The sequence below is a fragment of the Trichomycterus rosablanca genome, chromosome 1, assembly GCF_030014385.1.
Source record: "Trichomycterus rosablanca isolate fTriRos1 chromosome 1, fTriRos1.hap1, whole genome shotgun sequence".
NCBI lineage: Eukaryota > Metazoa > Chordata > Actinopteri > Siluriformes > Trichomycteridae > Trichomycterus > Trichomycterus rosablanca.
In genome coordinates, this window is record NC_085988.1 from 33,088,688 (window position 1) to 33,115,530 (window position 26,843).

A 26,843-nucleotide genomic window follows, 5' to 3' on the forward strand; every position below is an offset into this window, starting at 1 on the left:
CATCAACTCCACTGCTTAACTGATTAGATCAATCATTCAAAGAATGAATGGACATTTTGAGCTCGTCTGGTTGGGAAAGTAACGTACACATCATACATAATTCTTTTAAAAAGAACAATACAGCAAATACACAGGTTTTATGTTAGCTACAAGGTCTGCAAAAGTATTAAATAAAACTAAACTTTGAAATTGTGGCTCAACACAGAAATGTGTGCCATATTATCCAGAAGTGCAAGCCTGAGCGCTAATCAGGCCTCAGATCACTCTTTCGCAGTTTAAGACAGTATCTGATTTCAGTGTGCTTATGTGGAGACATCATTGAAGATGTGTAAAGGGTGTGATTGGAGCATCAACATTGAAAGGGTGAATGGACATTTTGAGCTCTCCTGGTTGGAAAAGTAACTTACACATCATACATAATTCTTTTAAAAAGAACAATACAGCAAAAATACAGGTTTTATGTTAGCTACAAGGTCTGCAAAAGTTTGTGTGCATGTGGGGGGTTCAATAAAACTAAACTTGGTAATTGTGGCTCAACACAGAAATATGTGCCATATTATCCAGAATTGTGGCTCAACATTGGAATGTGTGCCATGTTATCCAGAAATGCAAGTCTGAGCGCTAATCATGCCACAAAAGCATTTAACCAGTACTCACAGTTTAAGACACTATCTGATTTCAGTGTGCTTATGTAGAGACTGATCATTGAAGATGTGTAAAGGGTGTGATGGGAGCATCAACTGCACTGCTCAACTGATTAGATCAACCATTGAAAGGGTAAATTGACATTTTGAGCACTCCTGGTTCGAAAAGTAACTTATATGAGCTTCCATGCACCTGACCAACTTAAAGCTTAACTATATGAAAGCGATTTTCTGTCCAATGGCATCTTATGCCTGTACAAACAATATAATCAAGTAGCATTTGGTTTTCTATAATTCAAACCAGTGATCCAGAGCAAGACCAGAGTCCTAACTTTTTATGCTAAAAACAGTAAGAACATGTCTGCATAATGGATTTTGCATAGTTTGTGTTTAAGCTATAAGCTGCTATTAATAATTATAAAAAGAAAGAGAACAAGAGCATCAACAGATACAAGGTTCCAGCCATGTTTTCCTTTTACTCAAGTTTATCTGCTTTGGGAGGACACAGATTAGCAAATGTAAACCTCTCTGAATTGGGTATATATTCGTCTTGAAACAAAACCAACAAGATAAATGCTGATTGTTCAAAGCTATGGAGCTAGAGGCAAAATAGTACATTGTATCCATCATATTACTGCATTAAGTGCTTTAGTCAATGCCACCAGTTTAAAGGAAAGTGTGAGTTAGACAACTGCAGAAGTATTTACAAAATGTATAGCAGCTTGCAAAATAACCCTTATATCCTAAATGTAGGACTACTCACACCAGGCAATGTTGACCAGCAAATCAGCATGCTTCTTCAAAAGCAGGGAAGATTGTTAGGGGAAAAGGGTTTAATTCCAAATGAAATTCTACTGCATGTGCTGCCCTCCATAGCACCAAGCATGGCAGATATTTTGCAAAAATCAGCTCAAAAAAGGAGTAGGGATGTCCTCCAGCCATTAGAACAGTGCTAACTCTTACTGTTTGATCTCTTGGGCTTTAGCCCTGTCTGCTGCTGCTTGTCCCTTGTCATAGGTCTTCCTGCGTGTCAAAGGGGAGGCTTCTGGCACTCGCTTTTCCAACCCTGCTGAAGGTCTGGAGCCAGAGTTTCTAATTTTAATTTCATTACGAAGAAGACAAAAACATAAAACAAATATCCATCAAAGCATAAAATAAAAATAAGCAAACATAAAACAGCATGCAAAAATAATAAGCATACTTGATAATACCATAAAGAAAAAATGCAATTTGCGGTTTTGCATTTTTTTGATGCATTACTTTTCACATGCTCTCTAAGGTAATATTACAACATTCTCTAGTTTATTGCAAAGCTTATAAAGTTTTATATATAAAATGCTAAAAAAGCGGCTGTGAAGTAAAGCAGAATGGCTTACATTTTGTTGTTCTAATGTATGTAGTTTAGTGCCAGATAAAGCATTTTGCTAAATATATTTAATTTTCTTAAATAATCATGTTTATTTAATAAACTCTTCACATACATTTAAAATGTGAAATCTATAATCATAATAAATCCATGATTTGCTTTTTGGTGCTTTTCATACCACACTGCACAGTTTCTAAGGATTCTAATTTTTCTCTGTTTAAAAGCATACTTCTTTATCGGTTAAGATTTAAAAAGACAATAAGACATGACTTAAAGACTCTTCTGCCCTGCTTAAGACAAGGGCACCTTTGAGGTGAGAGATATACCCACATCATTTTTAAACAGGGTATTTTTTTGCTGAATGCAACCTAAAACAGTACAGTTGGTCCTTTTACCTTTTTTGGAAACTCAAATGTCAGACTTGCCATGTGCACATTCACCAATCAGTTTTGTTTGTTTGTTTATTAGAATTGTAAAGTGTAAAGTTTTTACACTTTGGTTACATTCATGACAGAACAGGTAGTTACTCATTACACAAGGTTCATCAGTTCACAAGTTTATATCAAACACAGTCATGGACAATTTTGTATCTCCAGTTCAGCTCACTTGCATGTCTTTGGACTGTGGGAGGAAACCGGAGAACCCGGAGGAAACCCACACAGACAAGGGGAGAACATGCAAACTCCACACAGAAAGGACCTGGGGATCAAACCCAGGACTTTCTTGCTGTGAGGTGACCCACTTAGCCACCGTGCCGCCCTCACCAATCAGTAGTCACTACATCAGATACCTTTGGAATGGATTTGTGATTCGATAATACTTTGAACAAATGCATCAATAAAACCTTTTAAACACATATTCACTTATTTTGACTCATATTAAAATAGCAATCATTCATTGTGGACAAGAATTTCAGTTTAATATTTGTAAAAATTCTTACCCAATTCAACTTCACAGTTAACTTATGGCCACGACTAGTTTAGCAATTTGACTGTAAATGTCAGGACTGAAGTTCCAAGATGTGGTAATACGCATGAAAAATGGAAAAATAAAACTAAAAATAAAATAAAAACTAAGAAACCTTCCAGGCAAACATACATCTTAAAAGCAGCTGTCACAATGCATGCATGAAAAAAGCATTTGTAGTTGTTAGTGTTGTACCAAACGTACATGGTACCAGTCCTAGTAGACAGTGCAGCAGCAGGGATCATGTAGTCCCTGACTGTATTACCCACAGTCTCTAGGTCAGGGCCACCTTCAGGAGTTTCGGGCATCAGAGGAAGAGGATTGGTGAAATCTCCACTGGGTGTGTCAGGACCAGAATCACAGTTATTGGCATAGAGCAACTCCATTTGTGTGGTAGTTCTTCTACGAGCCTATAGAAAAGAAAACAAATGCACATTTTGTGGTTTCTAATCATGATATATAATGCAGACCTAAAGAGAGACATAAAGTCAAGCTGACAGGACATTTAAAAACATTTAATATATTTAAATGCTGGTTGGTGTTATGATGGACAATGTGCTACTTCCTTGCAAGTCACAGCATACAATTACTTAGTCGATACAATTAAGAAGAAATGTTCACCAAGAACTATGTTCACAGCCCTTCAGAAAGCTTTACCTTACTCTTGGACTTGGTTTCTCCACAGAGCTTTAGGAGATCAGATGCCAGCGTGCTGCAAAGTAGTAAAGCTCAAGTTATGACATTATATATCATTACATTATATATAATAATTTATTATTATATATTATACTGACTATATCTACAAGCCTCATAGAAATACATAATCAGTGACCAATGCCAAGTACAAGGGTTCTTCAAAAAGTTTCCGCACTTTTTAAAACTCTATTTATTAAGAATTTAAAAAACAAATTACATCACTTTTCTAGTCACCTTCCGATGCATTTTTTCCAGCGTCGTACCAACTTTTTAATGCCATCAGAAAACAAATATTTTGGTTGAGAGTGTAGCCACTGATGCACCACTAAATTCACATCATCATCACATGTAAATCTTCTTCCCCTTAAAGCTTCTTTGAATGGTCCAAAAAGGTGGAAATCAGATGGCGCTAAATCCAGACTATAAGCTCTCAGTCTCTCAGACACGAACAATTACTACTCCTCCCACCCTCACTGTTTCCAACTAAAATATAAAAGTGCAGAAACTTTTTGAAGATCCCTCAAACATTTTTTGATTTGTGGGATTGTGGTCAAAAATCAGATCTTGACTGATGACTTACTTTCCATCAGCGGCAGGACTCGGTGTTGATTCATCACTGCTACTGTCATCTTCATTCTCTAAACAGAGCCAGAACAAAACAAACGATAAAAAGACTACAGATCTGGACCGATCTTAGTGACAGTGCAGTGCAACCACTACTCTTATTTTACTTCTAGGTGCCACTCTGATGTTTTTGTTATTGTGTACTTCAATCAGTAGTTACGCTCACCTTGAGTTAACAGAACTGTTATAATCTGATTAAAGCTGTGCACTGATATTCTAGAAAAAGCAGATGAGGGCAATGTGAACTTTGCCATGCTTGTAATTCAGTTCTGAAACATGGGTCCATATGGTCCAACCGGGTCTCAAAATCATGAGGTCCATGTTTAGTATAGTTATAATGAAGAAGGAAACCTGAGAACAGGATGTCTTAAGCATAAGGAAACATTAGTATGCGAACCAGGAGATTTGTTAGGGGTCATCTTGACCCCTCTATGGACTTGGACTTTCAGCTAAAGTTAATAGTTAGCATTATTTGTGTAGCTGGAGAACATGTAGAAGTGGGGGCCACTGGCATGGAGAAGCAAGGAAAAAAGGGGTGGAATGAGGGACTCCTCATGCATCTGCAGGTGTAACTGCCAGTCTGTGGTTAGTCTGATGGGGAAAAACACCCATGCACTCAAAACGCAGTAGCGGGGTGATAGGGGCTGGTACTTACCAACAGGAATGTTACCTAGCTCTGTTTCAATTCAGGCAATAGGGGGAACAGAAAAAAAGGCAACACACAAATCAAAACACATTCCCACAGTACAAACGTAACCAAAATCAAACCAAACAATACATTTTACAGAGGCCTAAAACTGCTGAAAAGATGCTTTAAATGATACAAATGTCAAACCAAATTTTAGTTTTTAAACCATATAATAACCGAGCATCTATTCAGGAGTAAAATTAGAACAAAAGAAGTCGGTCAGGTCATGCAGTGGTTCAAATCTGACCAGCCCTGTAAATGTCAATGCGTGTAAGTAAGGTCAAAAGGGCACTTACTTTTAAAAAATACCCATTCATGACCACCCTACAGCAGTTTTTTCCCCTGCCAATTCACTTTTTTTTGCCATAATCTAAACCTTTAATGAAAGTATTGCTCACACTCTGATAAGCCATAACATTAGGACCACCTGCCTGATATGCTCAACAGCTCTGACCCACATAAAGTGGAATCCACAAAAAATCTGAAGGAATTCTGTAGTATTTGGTAGTAGGACATGACCAGCAGGTGCTTTACCTTCTGATCATCCACACTGCATTCTGGGGCAGCACTTTCGCTTCACAGCAAGCAGGTCCTGGGTTCAATCCCCGGTCCGGGTCCTTTCTGTGCAAAGTTTGCATGTCCCCGTGTCTGCATGGGTTTCCTCCGGGAGCTCCGGTTTCCTCCCACAGTCCAAAAACATGCAGTCACGTTAATTGGGGACACTGAATTGCCTAATAGGTGAATGGCTGTTGGTACGTGTGTGTGTATGTGTGTCTGCCCTGCGATGGACTGGCGCCCCATCCAGGGTGTCACTGTGTGCCTTGCGCCCATTGAAAAGCTGGGAAAGGCTCCAGCACTACACGACGACCCTAATTGGATAAGCGGATAAGAAAGTGAGTGAGTAGTCACTCAGGTCTTTATGCTGGTCATAACTGCTGAAGTTAATATGTATACAACGAGTAACTACCATCAGCCCAATATTTAATAAATGACAGTGCCATGCACATTTTGGGGTGTTCCTAATGTTTTGGCTCATCACTATATACTGTATATATAAACACATACACACCGTTTAAATGTGTATGGGAGATAACTTGGAGAATCCAATTCCCTTTGCTTTTGGGAGGTGGGGTAAAAAAAAGACAATCTGATTTTATTATAGAACTTATAGTAGTCTTTAAAAACAGAAAAGTAATTATAATTAAAAAAGCCTGAAAAAGGCCAACAGATTTCTAGTAGACTATGCAGTAGAAAATATCCATAATACATTATACAACTATGTACTTTAAATCAAGTACATCACATTTACTTCAGTGGCAGGGGTAGTTCAGTGGACTAATAATCAGAAAGTTGTTGGTTGCCACTGTTGGGTTTCTGAGCAAGGCCCTTAACCCTTAATAGCTCAAACTGTATTTAGTCATAACTGTAAGTCACTTTGGATAAAAGTAGCTGCTAAATTCCACAAATGTAAATGTGTGCAAGTACAGCAGGGCTGGCCAGAGAGGTTGAGAAATCAGTGTGTGCCAGTGCAGCTATAGACTATAAAAACCGAGAGGCTTACCTTGCAGAGCATTTCCCAGCAGTGCATCCAGCTCTGGGTTAAACTCTGCTTTCTCCTTCAGCATATGGAAGAGCAGTTGGTTCTGAGTGGCACTGTTTATCTCGGTCTGCTTAAGCCGACCCTCCATCACCTTGATCTGAGACTCCTTCTGAGCTGCTTGCAAACCCTGAGACAACGCCCACACGACTTAATCTGAGAACTACTACACATTCAGATGCAGATTATAAGTATACAACACAATGTGCAAGTGGGAGGTTTTCTTGTTGAGTCTGTAAGAAAATCTATTATTACTGCTATTTAATAATTAATTAATTATTAATTATTTTAATAACGCTCTAACAAGTACATATTTGAACACCCACAATGATTTTCACTCTACTCTAAGTCTGACTTGAACTAAATGCTGATTTATGTCTTTATGTCTGTGGGATGCACTCACTCCCCATTCACAAAGAATTTGCATCTTAAGACTCAAATGGCACAATTATTCAAATGTAACCCACTCGAGTCCATGTAGATGAAGGTTATGATTGGCAACATTTCTTTTAGGCTGCTCCGGATATTAGATTTGGCACAGGTTTAACACAGTATACCCTTCCTGACGCAACCCTCCTGTTCCCCTGATGGCTAGGTTTATGTAATGCCATGCGTCTTCTGTAACTGTGAGCCTAGCCTAGGATTCAAACCCCCGGAACGCAGTCACATGAGTTCACAGGTGTAGGTTAAGATCACCAAAGATAAAAGCAATAAGAATTGCATTAAAAGTGGCAGTAACAAAGACACAAAATGAAAAGCAGGAATAAAATAACACCAGCTATCGATACAAGTTTTGAGTCAGGTTTAAGGGATAAATGGTATTTACTGCAACACTTAATAGTGTCTACTGTATATGGTTTGAATTGGATTTTACTGTCACACAAGGTGCAGAAGCAGGTGCAGAAGCAAACTCCTGGGCTCTCTAGAACATCATATAAAATTTATAAAGTCAGACATACTTGCTCAAGGAGTTTATTCAGACTGGGAAAGCTGTTATGACTGTGAGGCGGATTCTTAAAGTCTTTTAGTATTAACTGCACAATTACAAGAATAAATAAGCTGATAAAGATCCAAAGCTTTGTCCTGATGTACTTTAAACTGCCTTTGTATTATTAAGAGGCAGCGTGCATTCCTGAATTATGCCTAGTGTAACTGGAATAGCCTTTAGATTCAACTGTACTCTGATTATAATGATCATTATTCTTCTCCTTTTTTAATTTTTAGTTGATTAATAACTAACATTTTTGAATTATATTAGAAAATTTCTCTTTATCCTCATTTTGACACATAAAAAGAGGTTGATTGTACTATTGTCTTTTTGGGACCAGTTGTCTTTTTTACAAGTATTTGATATCCAGATAAGCATTCGATTAGTAGTTGTTTGATGGACAGGGGTGTGTGGCCTGTCTTGTCGTGGAAAAATAAGGTGAGATGATCAATGAAAACAAAGATTACATGGACTGGACTGGAAGAATTTATTGGCAGGATTGTGGGTTCTTTCAGCAGTGGAATAGCTGAAGAACAAGAAACAGAGCTGTGGCCCTCTTATACTGTTCTAGTCACAACCACATTGGGTGTTGGACTCTGGAACCTCTATTCTGTGCTAACTGTTGTTTTTCATCTGCTTGACATGTAGTCAGAGTCTGCACTTATTCCAGGGCAACGCTTGTCAGACCTCACGATTGAACTTACAAGACCAAATCACAAAAAACTGGCCTTTAGTATTCCAAGTGGCATTTAGTCACATCTGATGGTAAATTGTGAGTATGCATGGTTTTTTTTTCATTTCTCCCCTAATTTGACTCCCAACCTAGTTCCGACTTCCTCTCTGCTGATGTTGATCTATACTCTGACCGAGGAGAGCCGCGACTAACACACGCCCCCTCCAACACGTGTGCAGTTCATATGTGGATCAGCTTTGTGTACAGAGAGACACACCCTGATCCCATTATTCACCGTCTCTGTGCAGGCGTCATCAATCAGGTCGTAACAGCAACCCCCACTGAAAAACAAGCCAGTCGTTGTTTGTGTAGGCACCCAGCCTGCCGGGTGGCAGAGCTGAGATTCAAACCGACGAGTTTGAGATGTCAGCTCTGGTGTGCTAGTGTGTTTTAACTCTTCACAGACACAGACTAAAAGTAATATTCAAAACCAGAACAAAATGCACAAAACATTAACTACAACTAACTAGCACTGAACATTAACACATGGGTACCTTATTAATAGCCATGGTCATGAAGTGATCCATGAGGAAGCGAGCCTCGGAGAGAGTGCAGGAGCTAATCACAGCAGAAACATCCACCGTCTCTCCTTCCTCCTACACACAAACATTTCAGATTTATAATATCTTTCTAATCTTAATACTTATTTATTGGAGTAGATATGTATAGAATCTGTGGGAATCTGTACTGTACCTTTGCCTCCTCCATTTGCATGATGTTGGCCTGGCATTCAGCAATGCTGTCATTGATGTAATCAATGTTGGCCAGCAGGGACTCCAGTTCCTCGATCAGAGACTGCACAGCCTTCTCACCTTCAGGGCCCTCAGCGGCCAACTTTTCCCTCTTTCTGCCTAGCTTGTCCCTCCGGCGTGTTAGCTCCTCACGTTGCTATGGGCACAGTACACATGTTTACATGCAGCCTAATAATCTGTTTATAATCCAGATCAAAGTAGGGTATATGGCTTCAGCCAATAAGAATAAAATTCTTCCAATAAAATGTTAATAAATATCTGACATGCCACACATGATAAATATTTAAAAGATTAGAGTGGAAGGGTGGGGGCTGTTTAATATTTTAAATGAAGACATAAATACCCCCTGTAGAGGGCGGCAATTCATCTCTAGAGATCAGACTCAAATATTGACATATTACTCGAACCTTTTCCCTTTATTTCCCAATCTAGTCATTTCCACTTCGTGATTGTTAATCCGTTATTGCTTGCACAACCCCCGATCTGATCAAGTACAGCTGATCCAAGATCCTCCTGGACACTCATTCAATCTGCGGCTGCTTCCTATAAACTGCCAGTGCTGGGTTCCCACACTGAGCCATATTGTGTATGGAGAGCCACGCTAAGCTTCAAAGTGGGCTTTTATAGTAAAACTGCACTAGAGCACAGCTTGTGATGAAAAGGTAGCATTAAGTATGGCTACCCAAACTACAGCATAGTTCTCAGGATATAGGTACATTTGTTAACCTCAATTATTCAATAACTAAATTTATAAGCTGATAAGACAGGAATGACCACGCAGAAAGCAGGGCCAGATGTGCTCTCTGAGGCTTCCAGCTCCAAAACCTAATGCATCCTCGAGTACTAAACTAGATTATTCCCTCACACGTGCACAAACACTGTTCCCACGTAATATCACCCTGAGAAACATGCAAAGCATCTACCTTCTCAATTTAATATTTTATCTCTGAGACTAATTAGGAGAATCAATTTATACCTTGAGAAGCCGGTTCATATCTGATTCCATGTTGGATATAGTCATGCGCTGCATGATAATGTCAGAGATGCGCCGTTCCAGACTTTGCCATTTTAATCGAGCTACACGGGTATAATAAATCCCAACAGGTCTGCGATGGTACAGTCTGCTGAGACAAGCAGTTAATAAGCTATGAATATTCATTCGTACAGACGGAGTCATACACACATAATAACAAAAAAAGAAAGAAAAAGAACACACATTTTAATGTTTAATATGTACCTGGCTCTGTTTGGTGCTCCTGAGCCTGTGTGTGTACGTCCAGTGGGTGGTCTATAGACGGAGTCCTGTACACCCTCAGGTAGGATGTTTTTCCTGTTTACCTTACCTGACATGGGTCGAACCTGCCGCCTTAGAGCTGTCACCTGCAGAACAAGCCACCATTAACCTACTGCATTATCTACACCATTCACCTACTTTTTCACTCTGTGTAGAACATGTCTTACCTCCTCAGTCTTTCTGCGCAGTATAAGTTCCTGCTGTCTCTTTTGGGCCTCAAGCAGTTTTAGCTGGTGCTACACAGAATCAAGAACAGGCAAGAATAGGCAAAGCATATTAAAATACACTATATGTACCAAAGTATTGGGACACACCTCTTAATCATTTAATTCAGATGTCAGATGCAGCATAGTGCGTAACATCGGCAACACTCCGAATCAATAACTTCAGAGATCCAAACCTCCTCTGGCACAAAAACTGTGCCCAGGAGCTTCGTGACATTGGTTTTCATGGCTGAGCAGCTGAATGCAAGCCTTACATCACCAGTAAAGCATTGCGCCACTAGACTCCGTATCTAAATATAGAATTTATCAACCAAGATTTGTTTGGTGCCCAAAAGCCTCCATTGTTTTGCACTAAATCTTGAAGTTTATGTCATAACTAAATATGCAAGCTGATGGAATGGTGGAACTGGCAGTCATATGCTTCATCAGATCTTAGCATTGAAGTTAATTCCAAAAAAAGAGGTCTTAATAGGGTGTTGGGTGATCATGAGCCATTGAAATAACTTCAATTTAGTCCAAGGAACTATACTTTGGGGATGGAACCTTATTTCTTTAAGTTCGGTAATTAAAAAAATACGATATAACACTATGCAATGTTTATTAAACTGAAATAATTAAATGAGACAAATAAGCAAAATCTGAAAGAAAGCAATTACTTTTTTACATATATAAACATACTCCAAACTGAAGCAGAAATCTGAATAGCATAGTTTAACTTATTTTTATGGGTTTTATTGTAAACATGAAGCTTTAATTGTTAGTGGATATCTGATTCTAAATGTATTTTAGTTAATAAATATTAAAACTGTCTGCACAGTGTCATCATGCACCTCCTGTTTCCTCTGGTCCTTCTTCAGGGAGGCTATCTCACGGGTTCTACGTGTTTCTGCCATCCGGTTCTTCTCCTGCTGCTCCTTCATTTGTTTCATCAGACGCACCTACAAACAGTGAACATAAACAAGCAGCCTGTCAGTTGTGTGCATGTAAAGTGCCTGTATTAGGAGGTTTTTATTTTATTTTTTATTTTTTTTACACTGGTTTGGCTTCTGTAGGTTTCCTGTAGAGCTTGACAAAATCAGTAAACCTCTGTAAGATAGTTTTAGTTCTTCAATACTTCTGTTTAAATCCTCGGCAATGCAAATTATACACATGCTTAAAATTTTTTTTTGTTTGTTTAAAATCAGTTGGTCAAGGCCCGTATATTAATCACTACCATACATAAAGACCAACAGTAATAAAAAGTCTTTAAGTCCTAAATTAGGAACATGGTTTAAACAATATATATTTAGATCAGTAATCTATACATTTACAAAAAATATGACTTAAAAAAAAGTATTATTTGACATCATTATTACATATAGTTATGATCTTCTATATTTAATAATTACATTTGGGTTTAACTTGAGTAAGATTAGTCTTTTTAAGAAAATTCCAGAAAGGCTGAAAATAATATATCAGTCTGGATAGAGTTCCAAAGCCATTTTAGATGCTGGAGGACTCAAATCACAGTGTAAATTATTATCCTCAAACAAAGAATGGCTGAAAGTTTTTCTAAAATGGGATTCAAAAAGGTGATCTATTATGCTTAGCAATGAAAAAATTATAGCCAACCAATAGAAACATAAGCTTTTGTAATAATGTGCTTTGGACAGAAAAATAAAAATGAGACTTTAAGAACTCCTGTCTTCCAAACATGCTTGGAACCAGCTAAGAACCATTGCCAAAAACCCTACCTAATTTTCTGATGTCTAAAAGACTGTTATGATCGACAGTATTAAATGCAGCACTAAGCACAAAAGGCACTAACACTGATATTTAGCCATCACCAGTGAGAATGTCATTCAAAGTCCTCATAAAAGCAGTCTGTGTGCTGTGGACGGAAACCTGACGACTTTCTCAATAATTTTACACATGAAAAGAAGATTAGAAAAAGGGCTATAAATATTAAGAGGCAACCCATTCACTATTTGCGGTAAATTATTTCTTTGCATTTCTTAGTTTCCTGGAACTGTACCAACAACAAACTATTAATATTTTAGTATTTTTTATGAGCCTCTACCAAACTGCACAAAAAGTATGCAATTTTTGATAGATGATTTTTCAGCTGCTAGCTTCAAGTTGCATTGTAGGTTAGAAAGGCTGTTTTCTTAAATCCATTTACCAATATTTTTGAGTTTAACACGTCAACCAAAGAGTAGATACAGCCCAAACAAGATTATTTAAATAGAACTTACTTTTACTTAAGTATTTAGACTAGGACAGCTGTAGCCTAGTGGTTAAGGTACTGGACTAGTAATGAGAAAGTTGCCGGTTCAAGCCCCACCACTGCCAGGTTGCTACTGTTGGGCCCTTGAGCAAGGCCCTTAACCCTCAGTTGCTTAGATTTTATAATTGCTTAGATTGTTAATATGTTTCATTTCTACGTTTTAACTACCAGGCTGCATTGTCATGGTGTTCTGTGTCTACCATAAATTGTTTTTGTTTTCACATATTTAAATGTAAGGCTGTTGTGAGCATTTTGATCTAATGAACAGCTAGCAGTGTTAAAATATCAATTATAAAACGGATAGTTCCGGTCCTAAAATCTGATTGGCTGAGCCGCGTTCGAAGCCGTTGTAAAATCCCCGATAAATGCACACCTATGACCACCTCACATCATTCCATATGAATACGCCACTGAAAAGAAAAAGTTAATGTTAATTTCGCCCTCATGTTGCCTAGCAACACTGTTACTCGAACTATTTTGCGTCGCGGAAGAATGCTTTATTGTAAGTTTATACACAATAAATACATTTATGAATTAAACATTGTTAAATGTGCTAAAATCACAGTAATGCACGGCCTCTCGTGGCTTATTGCTTTAATAAAATATGTTAAAATGTAAAATAATAAAACAACAAATGGGACGTTGTAGCCTAGCGGTTAAAGTACTGGACTGGTAGTTGTAAGCTTGCTGGTTCAAGCCCCACAACTGCCAGGTTGCTACTGTTGGGCCCTTGAGCAAGGCCCTTAATCCTCAATTGCTTAGACAGTATACTGTCACTGTACTTTGGATAAAAGCATCTGCTAAATGCCAAAAATGTAAGTGTAAATAGTACAAAGAAGTGGTTAGAAATACCAAAGTCTTTGACTACAACAACCAATAACCAAGTCCAGATTTTGTGTAGACTCCTTTACAAAATGAGACAGACCAACAGTGTCCAATAAAGCAGAAGGTTCTTTGGTAGTTTTATACATAGGACTATTTATGTAAACATTTAAATCACCAATAATGATCAAGCTATCCATATCAGTTTAAATAAAAATAGAAATGGTCTTCAGTAAACACAGTAGAATTATGTTCATGCTATTTTGGCACTTTGGCACCCTGCTCTACAAACAGGACAAATATGCGTGTAACTACGTCTTACTTTGGTTTTCTTCATTTCCACAACCTCTTGTTGGAGCTTCCTAAGCTGCTTCTCATACTGTGATTGGTTCTTGAGTAGACGAGCGTGTTCTTTCTGTGCGGCCTGTAGCTTCTGCAGTTCTTTATTCATCACACTCAGTTTCTTCTCATATTCTGCTTTTATTCGTTTGGCCTTGTCTTCAGAACAAGACTCCACAGAACCTAGAACATCCACCGGTTATGTATGTGTATGAATATGTAAACCTATCAGAGGTAATAAATGGCATAAAAAATACAAATAATGGCATGACGTTCTTACCCATGTTGTGAAGTACGCGGTCTCTCTCCAGCTGTGTGTTGCGGATCTTGCTCTGCAGCATCATGAGTTTCTGTTCATACTGCTGTTTGAGTGTGTGCAGACGTCGCTGGCTGTTTTCTAGTTCATCTATGAGCTTCTGCTTAATGGCTATCTCACATGTAATGTTGGCCAGGTCTGCCTGAAAGTTTTCTGTACCACACACATCAAAAGTTCAGTTTTCAGAAACATGCTGCAGATTTTTATTTCAGGTTCTATTCATATTGAACTATTCTCAAAATGTACAGAAAACTAGTAGTTTCATGATAACGGAGATGTGTATCTCAGTGTTCTTAATCTATTCTATTTATCAGGTCTGTAATGTGTAGACCAATTAACATAAAACAACTGTAAAACGAATGGAAATCTGATCTCCTTTAAAACAAAGTTACATGAAAGCAAAACAATTTTGTTAAATACTTTCACAAAATCTTCGCAGTATGCTAAAAACAATCCTCTACTGTCACTTTTCATAATATGGTACTTTTTTTGTCTTGAATTATTATTATCACTACATTGTGTAATAATAATGCATTTACCAAAATGTTAGTTTTTTTGTATAGTAATATTACACTGCTTTACTTTTTAATTCCTCATTATTAGTAGTAGCAGAATTAGAGAGATGTTATTGTTTTACTGTCTGATCACAACTGTTATTTAGTATCAAAATATATTTATTGGTGTCTGTACTAAACATTAGGGGTGGGTTTATAAAATCGATTTTTCGATTCGAATCGATCTTTATTTGAACGATACGATATCGATTCATATAAACGCGAGATCGATCTTTTAAATACACCCCTTTTTACGGTGCACACGGAAATCTGTTACCATCTTTAATTTCGCGTGACCAGCCAGTGTTTTTTCATGCAACGAGATCTGACCTGCACATCAGTTTAGCATGGCAGAAGCTCAAGTTATGACCACTACACAACTTTTTGCACTGATTTTCGCTCGGCGACGGGTCGGTGCTGGATTCGGGAGGAACTCGGTGTTCGCTCTGCGATCAAAACTTGGCTCTCAATCAATGTGAGAAACAGCGAGGGGAAACACAGGGGAGAGGTTGTAAACAGGTGGTGGAGCGCAATATAGTTTCTATCAGAATACATCAGCACACGAGTTTTACAGTATTTCTGACCTGATCGTTCTCTACAAAACAAAATATTTATTAACCTCCAACTCACTACAGAACAAGCCATGCTGCTCGTGTTGCCAAATCCACTCAGATTCATTTATTTCATCAGCGCACAAACTTTGATCTCTCGCTACTTGTTGATGTGCATGTTTGGACGTGGTATCATTAAACCTTTCATCACTTCTCACATGTGTTTTCGTGACAAAACGTAGTTTTGGAGACCAGAGAAGCTCGCCTGTGATTCCCCCTGGTGATGGTGTAGTGTAAAACCCCCCATCGCCGATCAGTCGTGTAGTGTGAACATTACAGCGACCAGGTGTTAATCAGAGTGTCGTGTAGTGTAAACTTGGCATAAGCTGTTCAACAGCCAGGTGTATGTTTACATTACATTTACAATGTTGTAGTGTGTCAGACATATAAAATAATAATAAAAAATGAATGTTACTGTTTTCTGTTTTGGATTAATTATTTATGTAAACAAAATACACAAATATTTTTAATAATGAGTGTTCTTTGTACAATTATCACATTCGTTCTCTGAACATCTGTACATATTTAAACAAAACCTGTTAATGTAACTCAAATATGCCTAAATGTGTTGAATCGAAATTTAATCGAAAATCGAAAATCGAAGATCGAATCGAATCGGGACCTTGTGAATCGGAATCGAATCGATCCAGGAAATTAGTGGCGATACCCAGCCCTACTAAACATTAGGATGTATTGTATCGAAAACCCTCCAATGTAACCAAATTAAAACAATCATGCAAAAGAGTGAGCAAAAATTCTTAAAAAACTCATCTTAAACATGTAATTGCAGTCGTTACTGCCAAGGGTGACACAGTTGTTAGTTTTAGAGGGCAATTACTTTTTTTTACATGGGTGATACAGGTTTGAAAAAAAATTGTCTTCAATAAATGGAATAATCAAAAGTTGCATTGAATTCAGGTAATACAACTAAATTTAATATGTTACCAATAAGCAAAGGTGGAGATAATTGGGAAGAGGCAAATACTTTTTACAGCACATGAAATCCGACAAAATTTTATGACTTTATGTTTATGATTTTGTCAGTGTCATGACTGTGTTCACTGCATTGAACGGTTTTCAGTTCTTTTCTCAGTACAGTTAATGCTCCCTGTTGCAGTCTAATGTTCTCAACCCAAATCCAAATCTCAGCAGTGCCACCAGGTTGGTTGAGCACTCAAAAGACACAATACACCAATACAGAGGAAAGACAGGCGGAATATGCATTCACCCAATGCCGCTGCAAAAGTGATGCCTACTGTCTAACAGATGGGTGGCTGCTTCACATGTGTTGAAGGGGAGATGTGCTTAATGGCAAGCATAGGAGTTGTGTATGTGGCAGAGATCACATGTGCAATAGAGAATTGAATATAATTGTATATAAGAACAGGTAATTGAATATAAGTAGAGATAAGAGAAGTAAATAGAGCAGTATTTAAGTTATTTTGGAACAGTATACGAGTGGAAAAATATATATATAAAAAAATGCACCTTTCTCATCCAACTCAGAGTCAGAGTCATCAGAGCTTTCATCAGCATCTATATCCTCCTCTTCATCATCTTCCTCTTCCTCATCAGCATCCTCATGATCACTGCCTTCTTGAGCCTCCTGCATAAAGAACAATGTGTTTGGGCAGTGAACTAGGTGTTTTTGTTGGTGGACAGATAACAGATAAAAAGTGAAACAGCATACCATATCTGCCTCCTCTTTGAATGGCTCAGGCTGCTCTCTCTCATTTCCCTTTTCATTGTCATTATCAGGGCTTTCCTCCTTAACAGCACTGAGACATACAAACACATTCACTTTTGTTGTGAGCAGATTAGGGTAAAAGTAATGACTTCATTATGCATGAGATTAACTTGTTAAGAGTTTTTGATTATGCTGCTTACAAGTAAAAGGCCATATTATTTGTGCATGGCGAGTTAAAGACTTTAGAACAAGTGGATTGACTGAACACAGAATGGTAATTAGTTGTTAGTTTATCAGACCTAATATTCTGTACTGTAATATCTCCCCTTCATTATGGTGTTGTAATAACTTGATGTATTTGTAATAAACTGTAGTTAATTTATTCAAGCCTTTTAAATAAACCCTGGGCACACAAGATGCCAGTCCATCAGAGGAGATTGCAAAATCTTTCATTCACCTATAAGGGACAATCATTGGTTTTTGAAAGGGAAGAGCATACCCACACAAGCAGAAGGAGATTATACAGCAAAAATAAAAGTCTACATAACCCTGTTACAATGCCAGATATTTGTGACATAAAATATCAGAGCAAGATGAATAATTTCAGAATCTTTTTCTACCTTTAATGTGACCAATAATCTGTACAATTCTATTGAAAAATAAACTGAAATCATTTAGGGGGAATAAAAAAAAACTTACACTAATGTAGTTGCATAAATATGCAAGCCTTTTAAGTAATACTTGGTTAAACCATCGTTTGATTATATAACAGCATTCAGTCTTGTTGGGTAGGAGTCTATCAGCATGGCACATCTTGATCTGGCAATCTTTGCCCACTCTTCCTTGCAAAAGTGCTCCAAATCTGATTGCAGAAGCATCTTTTGTGCACAACCCTCTTCAGGTCACCCCACAGATCATAATCAGATTCAGGTCTGGGCTCTATGATGGTATAGTTCACTTTCTTTGATTACAAAGCTTGAATTATGAAATGCGTGTTTAATTATTTATGTAATCAATCAGCCTATTTTTTTTTTTTTTTTTTAATTGTATGAGAACTTGGATATACATATATGGGAGATGCTCATCACTGAAAGAAATACAAGAATTTGGTGAATTCAGGTGAAGTGACTTAATTCATTTATATTGGTCAACTTGATAATAAATGTAATAAAAAATAACAATCATTTACAGATCATAGATGATATGTTAATGCATGTTTAAAACACTATGTCAGCTCTCTCTTAAATATGGCAACTATCTGGATAAAAAAAAAAACATAAAATAGTTGGAATGAAGGATCAGTGGTAGGAGATTATAGGGAAAGGGCAAACTCTATGGTCAGGTAGGACACAAGGACAAACCTGTCTTCCTCCACATCCATCTCCTCTTCCTCCTCCACTCTCCTATCCTCCAGTAGCTGCTGGAACCTTCCCAGGTAGCAGGTCAGAGGGCAAGGTCAGGGAGAGGAGAGGAGGCAGGAAGAGGACATCAGTAAGAGAGGAGCAGAATAAACCACAGATCTATGATCCACATCATTCAGTCAGTTAAAAACTGGAGCATTACAATTACATATGGTCTTTAAAGACTCCTGAGCTTTTGCAATTCTGTTTATGGCTGCAATATTTAATATTTATATAGAATATTCAATACCTGTAAAGACAGCATTGAAACCAACAATACTTCATTAGATTTGCATGAAGTAGTAAACTTCTGCATAACACATACACATAGTAAACATGGACATGCACAGTTTTTTGTACTTTTCAGTTTTGTAGTTAATTTACAAAACAGTATTCAAGCACCCTGGTTACATTCATGACAGGAAGGGTAAATAATTCTCATGCCAGTCTAGCTGGGTAATTGTATATCACTAGATTAGAAGTAAAGGAAGAAAACGCTAAAATATAAGGTACATTTAAAAAGTAAGATATACAGTCTTAACAGTTGCAGCCTGAATTTTCTTACACTTTTTCTTTAAAAAAAAAGTTTAACTGCTGACAGCCACACAATGTTAGAGAAGTAGATTTTACTCATGTACGTTGTGGTAATAACAGTCATTAAGCTGTTTAATTACACAGCTGACAGTAATTATCCACACCCACCATACAAAAAGCACTGCAAATACTCACTGCAACAATACACTGTTACCAAGACAACTTCTCAACCTCACTGTTTTAATCATCTTACCTCCTCTTTTTCTTCTTCTCTCTCCTTTTCAGTTTCTCCAGATTTTTTTTCGCCAGCTCAAGTATGTCAGACGTCTCCTGAGACGGGTCGGGGCCAAGAGAGAAAGCAGTAGCGCCTCCATAGAAAGTTGAGCGAGTGGATGCTCTGGACAGATTCTTCCTCAGGTTCTCATTCACTGCCTCACTTTCCAACAGTTTTGCTCTAAAACACAAACATCAAACAGTATGAGGAAGTGCTGAAAATAAGTTATGTAGTACAGCAGCAAATATGGACACATTAAATACCACCACCATCATACTTTACATTTTGTGTTCTGTGAAAATACAATTGGCTTAGCAGCTCCAATATTATTAGTGAAAGTTTATAAGTGTAACATCTGAATTACAGCCTTTACATTAAAAGCATTTGGCAGACACTTTTATTAAGTGACTTCCAGTCACAAAATTCAATGCAAGCAGTTTAGGGTTAAGGGTCTTGATCAGGGGTGACCTGGCAGTGGTGGGTTGGGTAATGCTACCTAACAAATAAAAGCACTTTTTTTATTTTACAAATGTACTCAATGAAAATCATGTAAGTTTTTTCAGTCCATCTTGTTGACAAAAATCTTGAATGGCAGGGTCACTGTGTAGTGCTGAATATTGTTATAATACACCATGTAGAAGTTATGTGCAGCTATAGTACGTTATTTGGCGAATCTAACAATTAACAAATAAAAAAAGCATGCTATACAAAGCACACCACCTATAATAGTGTATTTATTTAAAGAAATGTAGTAATGTAGTAACCATGATAGTAAGTAATAATGATAGCGGCCCTACAAATTACTGAGGTGTCACATTTATGTCAGATGGTTGTATAAGGACCAATATATGTCACTACTCTCCACTGACTAATACTGCACTCTATTCACTTTTTTCTACAGCCACAACATGGTAAAGCTGTCAATTACTCGGGCGGTCCGGTTCCTTTCTGTGTGGAGTTTGCATGTTTTACCCGTGTCTGCGTGGGTTTCCTCTGGGAGCTCCAGTTTCCTCCCACAATCCAAAGACATGCAGTCAGGTGAATTGGAGATACGAGATTTTCCATGACTGTATTTGACATTAAACTTGTGAACTGATGAATCTGATTAATCATCATTAATGTAAGCAAAGTGTGTAAAACATGATGTGAAAATCCTAATAAATAACTCGTTGGTTGTTCAGTAATGTTTTAAGACTCTCAAAAATATGAACATTTTAAAAATTTAATTTAATTTAAAGAAGCTACAAGCTTTTACCCCCTGCTGCAAGGCCCCATGCACACTCAAACATGCACAGACACATTTGACCATAAATATCAAGGAATACTTTCCTGGAAAAAGTTATTCAAATTGTCGATGAGAACATAAGATAAGATGGGATACATATCCAGCATGTTATTGTCCAAATATGGATGTAAATCTATAAACCTTTTTCCAGTTAAAAAGGAATTGTGGATGAATCAGTGTAGCAGTATAAACAAGGGCAGGTGTAGCTTCGCAGTAAAGGTACTGGACTAGTAATCAGAAGGTCGCTGGTTTAATTCCCACCACTGCCAGGTTGCCACTGTTGGGCCCTTGAGCAAGGCCCTTTTGTAATACAAAAATGAAAAGAATATGTGATTTGTTAATTCTTTTAAATCTTTATTTATCTGACAAAAGTAGAAAGATTTGAAATGTTTTCACTGATCATGCCTGCAACACACTCTATAAAAGTTGGAACAGAGGCAAAATAGGCATGACAAAGTTTATAGAATATTCAGATTACAGTGTTCCACAGTAGGCAGGTGAATGGGTAACAGGTGAGGGCATTGTAATTGGGAATAAAAGGAGGATCCACCAAAGGATCAGTCTTTACAAGCAGTGATGGATCGTGCCATACTTTAAGAGTCAATCAGTTGTCAATCAGGTAAAAATAAAACCATTTTTAAGATGTCCAAAAAGAATAGACAAACATTCCACTTCCAACACTACAACAATTAGCGTCCTCAGTTCCCAAACCTTAAAAAAAGTCTAATAGGAAAGGTGATGGGACACAAGGGGTATGCCTCTGTCCCAACTTTTTTGGTGTGTGTTGCATGCATTCAATTCTAAATGTGTTTGTGCTTACAACACTGGGGATTGTTTTCTTTGTATTTAGCAGTTAAATAAAGATTCAAGAGAATTAACAAACTACAGATTCTTCTTTATTGCCTTTTACAAAATGTCCCAACTTTACTGGAAATGGGGTATGTAAAAGACATACTATTTTATCTAGGCAATAGATGAAAACATGATTCCTTGCTAAATGTCAGTGTAGTTAATGTGATCAAATCTGAAGCATAAAGCCCTACACACAATCATTAGCACACAAGAAAAGTCTTTAGCACCTTTTTTTTTTTAAACTGTGAGTATTCAGATATTTTCCTGGACGACATTTCTCATATCCAGTGAGAGGCACAGAACAAAATTGAAGGCCAGGTTAGGCTAGCTGTTTTCAGTGTCTCAGGCGCTCAGGTGGATACTGCCACCTACTGTTCTAAATGTATATTCGTGACCCACAATTACATTCACTCTGCAATTCACACGTTACACTTAATTCAAGCTGTATGTTTTGTACATCATAGAAAGCTTCCAATAGTAAAGAGACCACCCTAGGAGGTAAGTAGTACAAGAAGTGCCCCATGCTATTATAAAGACTGCTATACACATTTGCATAGTCTTGTCTTGAATCTATGCCCATACCTTACAAGCAAGTAATCATACCAGTACAAGACTTAAGATTATGATATACACTGATAAGCCATAACATTAAAACCACCTCCTTGTTTCTACACACACTGTCAATGTTATCAGCTTCACTTTCCATATAGAAGCACTTCGTAGTTTTACAATTACTGACTGTAGTCCATCTGTTTCTCTGCATGCTTTGTTAGCTCCCTTTCATGCTGTCCTTCAATGGTCAGGACTCTCCCAAGACCCCTACAGAGCAGGTATTATGTGGGTGGTGCAGGGTGGTGCACTGCAGTGACATTGACATGGTGGTGGTGTGTTAGTGTGTGTTGTGCTGGTATGAGTGGATCAGACACAGCAATGCTGATGGAGTTTTCAAACACCTCACTGTCACTGCTGGACTGAGAATAGTCCACCAACCAAAAATATATCCAGCCAACAGCACCCTGTGACCACTGATGAAGGTCTAGAAGATGACCAACTCAAACAGCAGCAATAGATGAGTGATCGTATCTGACTTTACATCTACAAGGTGGACCAACTAGGTAGGAGTGTCTAATAGAGTGGACAGTAAGTGGACACAGTATTTAAAAACTCCATCAGTGCTGCTGTGTCTGATCCACTCATACCAGCACAACACACACTAACACACCACCACCATGTCAGTGTCACTGCAGTTCTGAGAATCATCCACCACCTAAATAATACCTGCTCTGTTGTGGTCCTGTGGGGGTCCTGACCATTGAAGAACAGGGTGAAAGCAGGTTAAAAAAGTGAGAGAGACAGGACTACAGTCAGTAATTTTATATGTATAGTGCTTCTATATGGTAAGTGAAGCTGATAAAATGGACAATGTGTGTAGAAACAATGAGGTGGTTTTAATGTTATGGCTGATCAGTGTATATATACCACCCACCACCAGTCCCACCTCTACCATAATATACCATTTAATATACCCCAAATGTATGACTTTTGGAGGAAAAGACATGTTCTGGTTTTGGTCCTCTCTCCAAAACTGGTCTTTCTGAATCCTGTTATGAAAAAAGCAAAGCAAATCTGACTTCCATCTGGTGTCAGTCAAAATCAAAAGTTTACATACATCTGCAAAGGTCATGTCATATCAGTCTTGGAATTTCATGGATCTCTGCTGTCTGATGTTATCCAAAAATTACTAAAAACAGCTCCAGCATGAATTTGAAGCTACTGGAATACAGATGATGCTGTCCTCTGTCAAGTGACCTTCAAATCATTAGTCATAGTATGTCTTTGTTTATGTTATCAGAAACAATCTTTAGTTTTAGAAGCATTTAAGCCCATGATTATATTATAAGCTTCTAATCCATGGCAGCTTGTATTTATTTAGTTTTTTTACTTATCTAATTATTTGTACAAATCCAGCAATTCAGACATTTCCACTTAGAACTAGATGAGAATATGGATTGTCTCTCTGACCCTACCCAGAGACCACTGTTTACAAGCAATCTAGCCCTATTTAAACAGGCACAAAGAAGGCACCAGCTACAATCAATAAGAGGCCATTTATCATTAACACATAAATACTGACACCACCAAATTAATCACTAAAACAATGTATAGTTATGAAATAATAAGTTGCTGTATGTATATTTTAAACCCAGGATATAAAAAAATTAAAAAAAACTGCAGTAACCATAGGGAAAATGAGAAGTACACCATTGAGCAGAAACATTAGGACCATCCACTTTACATGCTGTCAAAACAGCTCTGACTTGCTTGGACTGTGAAGCATTTTGGTACTGGGTACTAGGACATTTAAACTTCTGTATTTTGCAAGGTGGATCATGCTGCAGTGCATCCTGGTGCATCTCTTCAGAAGGTAAACAATGCAAAAATGCAAGGCTGTCCACATGACCTTGGAGAAAGGAGAATTTGTTGGACCAATCAACCTTTATCTAATGGTCTAAAATCCAGTTCTGATGCCTGCATATGCCCATTGTTGGTGCTTTTGATGGGCAGGAGTTAGCATATGCACTTTAACCGGCCTGCAACTATGCAGCCCAATACACAGAGAGTTTTGATGCACTGCATGTTGACACATTTACCTCATAACAAGTCTAAAATTGATCTGCACTTACTAAAATCCAAGACTGCCATGGCACGTCAAACGTTTGACCTTGATTTTTGTCATGTGTGAAATAAACAGTAGCAACACTGACACTGATTCCCTCTAAAAATGACAGACGTATTAAATGCATACAAAACTGTTTAGATTCATTTAAAGTAAATATAATGCAATCCCTGCAAAAGTGTGTCTAAAATAGTATGATACAAAAACAATTAAAACCATAAAAAAATCTAAAAGTAAAGTGGTATACCTTAATTCTTCAATCTCCTTGATGTAGCTCTGTATCATATTCCCAATTTCCTCACTGCCTTCACCTGAATGCAACCAACACAAAGTGGATTTACATACAAAAACATACACAATAGCTCCTCAATGTCTACACTAAACCACATAAATTACACGTGAAGGTATCCAAGGTAGTTTTGATCACATTACACTATAGAGTAAAGTGGATCCCTGTGAATTGTGCACCATTTGGAAATATAGTACATAGTGGTGATGTAGAACAACACATATAATTAAAGAAGTGGGGGTTCAGTGATTGGTGCTGAAGTGTGTCAAAAATAGCTTGTAAAACCCTTAAAGGCACATTTTTGGTGTTATTTAAAATTTTAACCCAATAGAATTTGCTTAGTTAAAAAGTAGATTAGATTTCTTTACACTATGCACACACACATATGTGTAGCTTACCAGCTTTAGCGAGAGTGTGGTTGGCTTGATCACTGAGGAGCTGAGTTAGACGAGCTCGCTGGGCATCGATGGTCTCCTGCATGGCTTTGACACGTACACGAAGGTTCTGATTCTCTGTCTGCAGCATGGAGTTCTCGTGATACATGTCATTGATGCTCTCCATCCCGTCCTCACCAACCATACGCTTTCCCTACACACAGAGTAACATTACATCCACAGTATAAAAGTCTGCCTGATCATCTGTCTATCTAATCGACCTGTCTAGGAATCATTGGGGAATTCAAGATTGGCCATAGGTTGGTAAATTACTCTAGCCCACTACTGCTGAGTGTCAACATGCAGACATGATGGGCTGTGCCTGAGGCCCTGCGATGGATTGGCGTCCTGTCCTGGTTTTGTTACTGCATTGAGCCCAGTGTTTCCAGGGAAGCTGAACCCACTGCAAGCCTGACACGGACAAAGCATGTGGTAAAATATGAAAATGAAATGAAATAACTGTCATTAAGAACCGTCAGCTGATATTATGTCAGCAACGTACTGACATGTGCACCACCCAGTGGCTAGACTCGATAGCACAGATGAGATTTGAATCACCACGACAGACCTCAGCTGTATTTGGCTAATGTATTTATGCCACCCGAGCACCCTTATTACAGCTCCAGTTACAGTGTCAAAATTAGTGCAGTAAAGGATATAAGAATATAATTATGTATGTATCTTATTTATAGTCGTTACCTGATTTATGAAGGTCAATACACTTTTCTCTAATTTTATTTGTGTTTATTTTCTTTATTGATGAACGACTAGGGAAATTTGGATCCTGCTTTCCCTCCAAGGTAAGGGTACTATGCTTTAATTTACAACTTTTTTATATAAATAAAATAAAAACAGTGCTTTTTAATATTTTTGAAATAAATAAACATTCTCATTTTAGTGTTTAGAATTTCAGGGAACCTTAAGACTCATTTTACCAATCCTTATACAGACATTACAATCATTTTGCTTCTAACTATATATACTGTACATCCTAAGTATCCTTTTCATTTACATTTGGTAAGCAAATGAGTACAGCGTGGCACATCTCACCGTCCGGTACTCCATAAGTTCCATCTGCAGTCGTGCAATCTCCGTCCTCAGAGCACTGATCTGCTGGCTGGCTTTGTCCTGGTTCACCATCACTTTGTTTTTAATGTTACGCGCTCGGTTAGCGTACTTCAGTGTGTTTAGGGTCTCCATGAAGTCCCGGTCTGATGGGCTTATGCAGGCAATCATCACTGTTTGGCTGTGGAAACAGTAAAAGAAAGCATAAATTATAAAATACTAATATATTTATAGTATTAATAAACTTAGAACTTAAAGAGCACCTAAAATAAACATTAACATTAAATAAAATTTTAGATAAATATTGCATGCAAACCTGTTGCCACCTAAAGAATCCTGGAGGAGGCGAGTAAGTTTGGAGTCTCTGTAAGGCACATGCCTTGATCGCTTACTTCTGTCTCCTAAGGCACTGATGACATTGCCCAGTGCCAACTGCATCACATATATGGGGAAAACAGGTTGGTCGACTTAATTTATTCACACTTTCCATTTTTGTTCAAAAAGACTAACAGAAATAAAGATTCATTCAGACACACAGTGCTGTAACAGTCTGTGATTTTATATAACCTCCCTTACCAGTCCACAGTTAATGGAAATGCCCTCTTTGGCTCTGTCCCCAGTGGCTCCTGTTCTCTTCAGTCGCTCCGATCCCGCCAGATCAACAAAGTGAAACTTGGCTGTTAACGTCTCAAACTCATCCATGTCGGACGAGCCATTGGCCAGTCGGTTATCAGTCTCGTTCTCCATCTGAAGGCAACAAAGAAGAAAAAAAAACACTTTATTTACCCTGCTAATTAGCAGACTTGAAGCAATTACTCAAGCAGGTTCTAGTAATTGTCTTAAGGTGGCCAAATAGGGAAGTGGTA

The 26,843-nt window shown here is 37.9% G+C and overlaps 1 protein-coding gene across 3 annotated transcripts in view; it reads right to left on the bottom strand.

Annotated features, from left to right (window-relative positions):
* Positions 1–26,843, bottom strand: part of kif21a (kinesin family member 21A) — a 53,531-nt gene that overhangs the window by 10,804 nt on the left and 15,884 nt on the right. The window contains exons 6-28 of one of the 3 annotated variants that reach the window (XM_062991594.1): positions 26,554–26,724; positions 26,294–26,409; positions 25,963–26,158; positions 24,877–25,066; positions 24,437–24,500; positions 19,355–19,555; positions 18,529–18,594; positions 17,171–17,258; positions 16,969–17,086; positions 14,280–14,468; positions 13,983–14,182; positions 11,403–11,510; positions 10,516–10,584; positions 10,292–10,434; positions 10,031–10,175; positions 8,996–9,190; positions 8,797–8,898; positions 6,546–6,711; positions 4,952–4,972; positions 4,253–4,310; positions 3,634–3,688; positions 3,181–3,386; positions 1,608–1,736 (exon numbers count right to left, since the gene is read on the bottom strand). In XM_062991594.1, the coding sequence (XP_062847664.1) occupies positions 1,608–1,736; positions 3,181–3,386; positions 3,634–3,688; positions 4,253–4,310; positions 4,952–4,972; positions 6,546–6,711; positions 8,797–8,898; positions 8,996–9,190; positions 10,031–10,175; positions 10,292–10,434; positions 10,516–10,584; positions 11,403–11,510; positions 13,983–14,182; positions 14,280–14,468; positions 16,969–17,086; positions 17,171–17,258; positions 18,529–18,594; positions 19,355–19,555; positions 24,437–24,500; positions 24,877–25,066; positions 25,963–26,158; positions 26,294–26,409; positions 26,554–26,724 (2,996 nt within the window). Of the gene's footprint in view, positions 1–1,607; positions 1,737–3,180; positions 3,387–3,633; positions 3,689–4,252; positions 4,311–4,951; positions 4,973–6,545; positions 6,712–8,796; positions 8,899–8,995; positions 9,191–10,030; positions 10,179–10,291; positions 10,435–10,515; positions 10,585–11,402; positions 11,511–13,982; positions 14,183–14,279; positions 14,469–16,968; positions 17,087–17,170; positions 17,259–18,528; positions 18,595–19,354; positions 19,556–24,436; positions 24,501–24,876; positions 25,067–25,962; positions 26,159–26,293; positions 26,410–26,553; positions 26,725–26,843 lie in introns of all 3 variants that reach the window. The other 2 variants (XM_062991586.1, XM_062991601.1) reach the window with 2 other exon arrangements.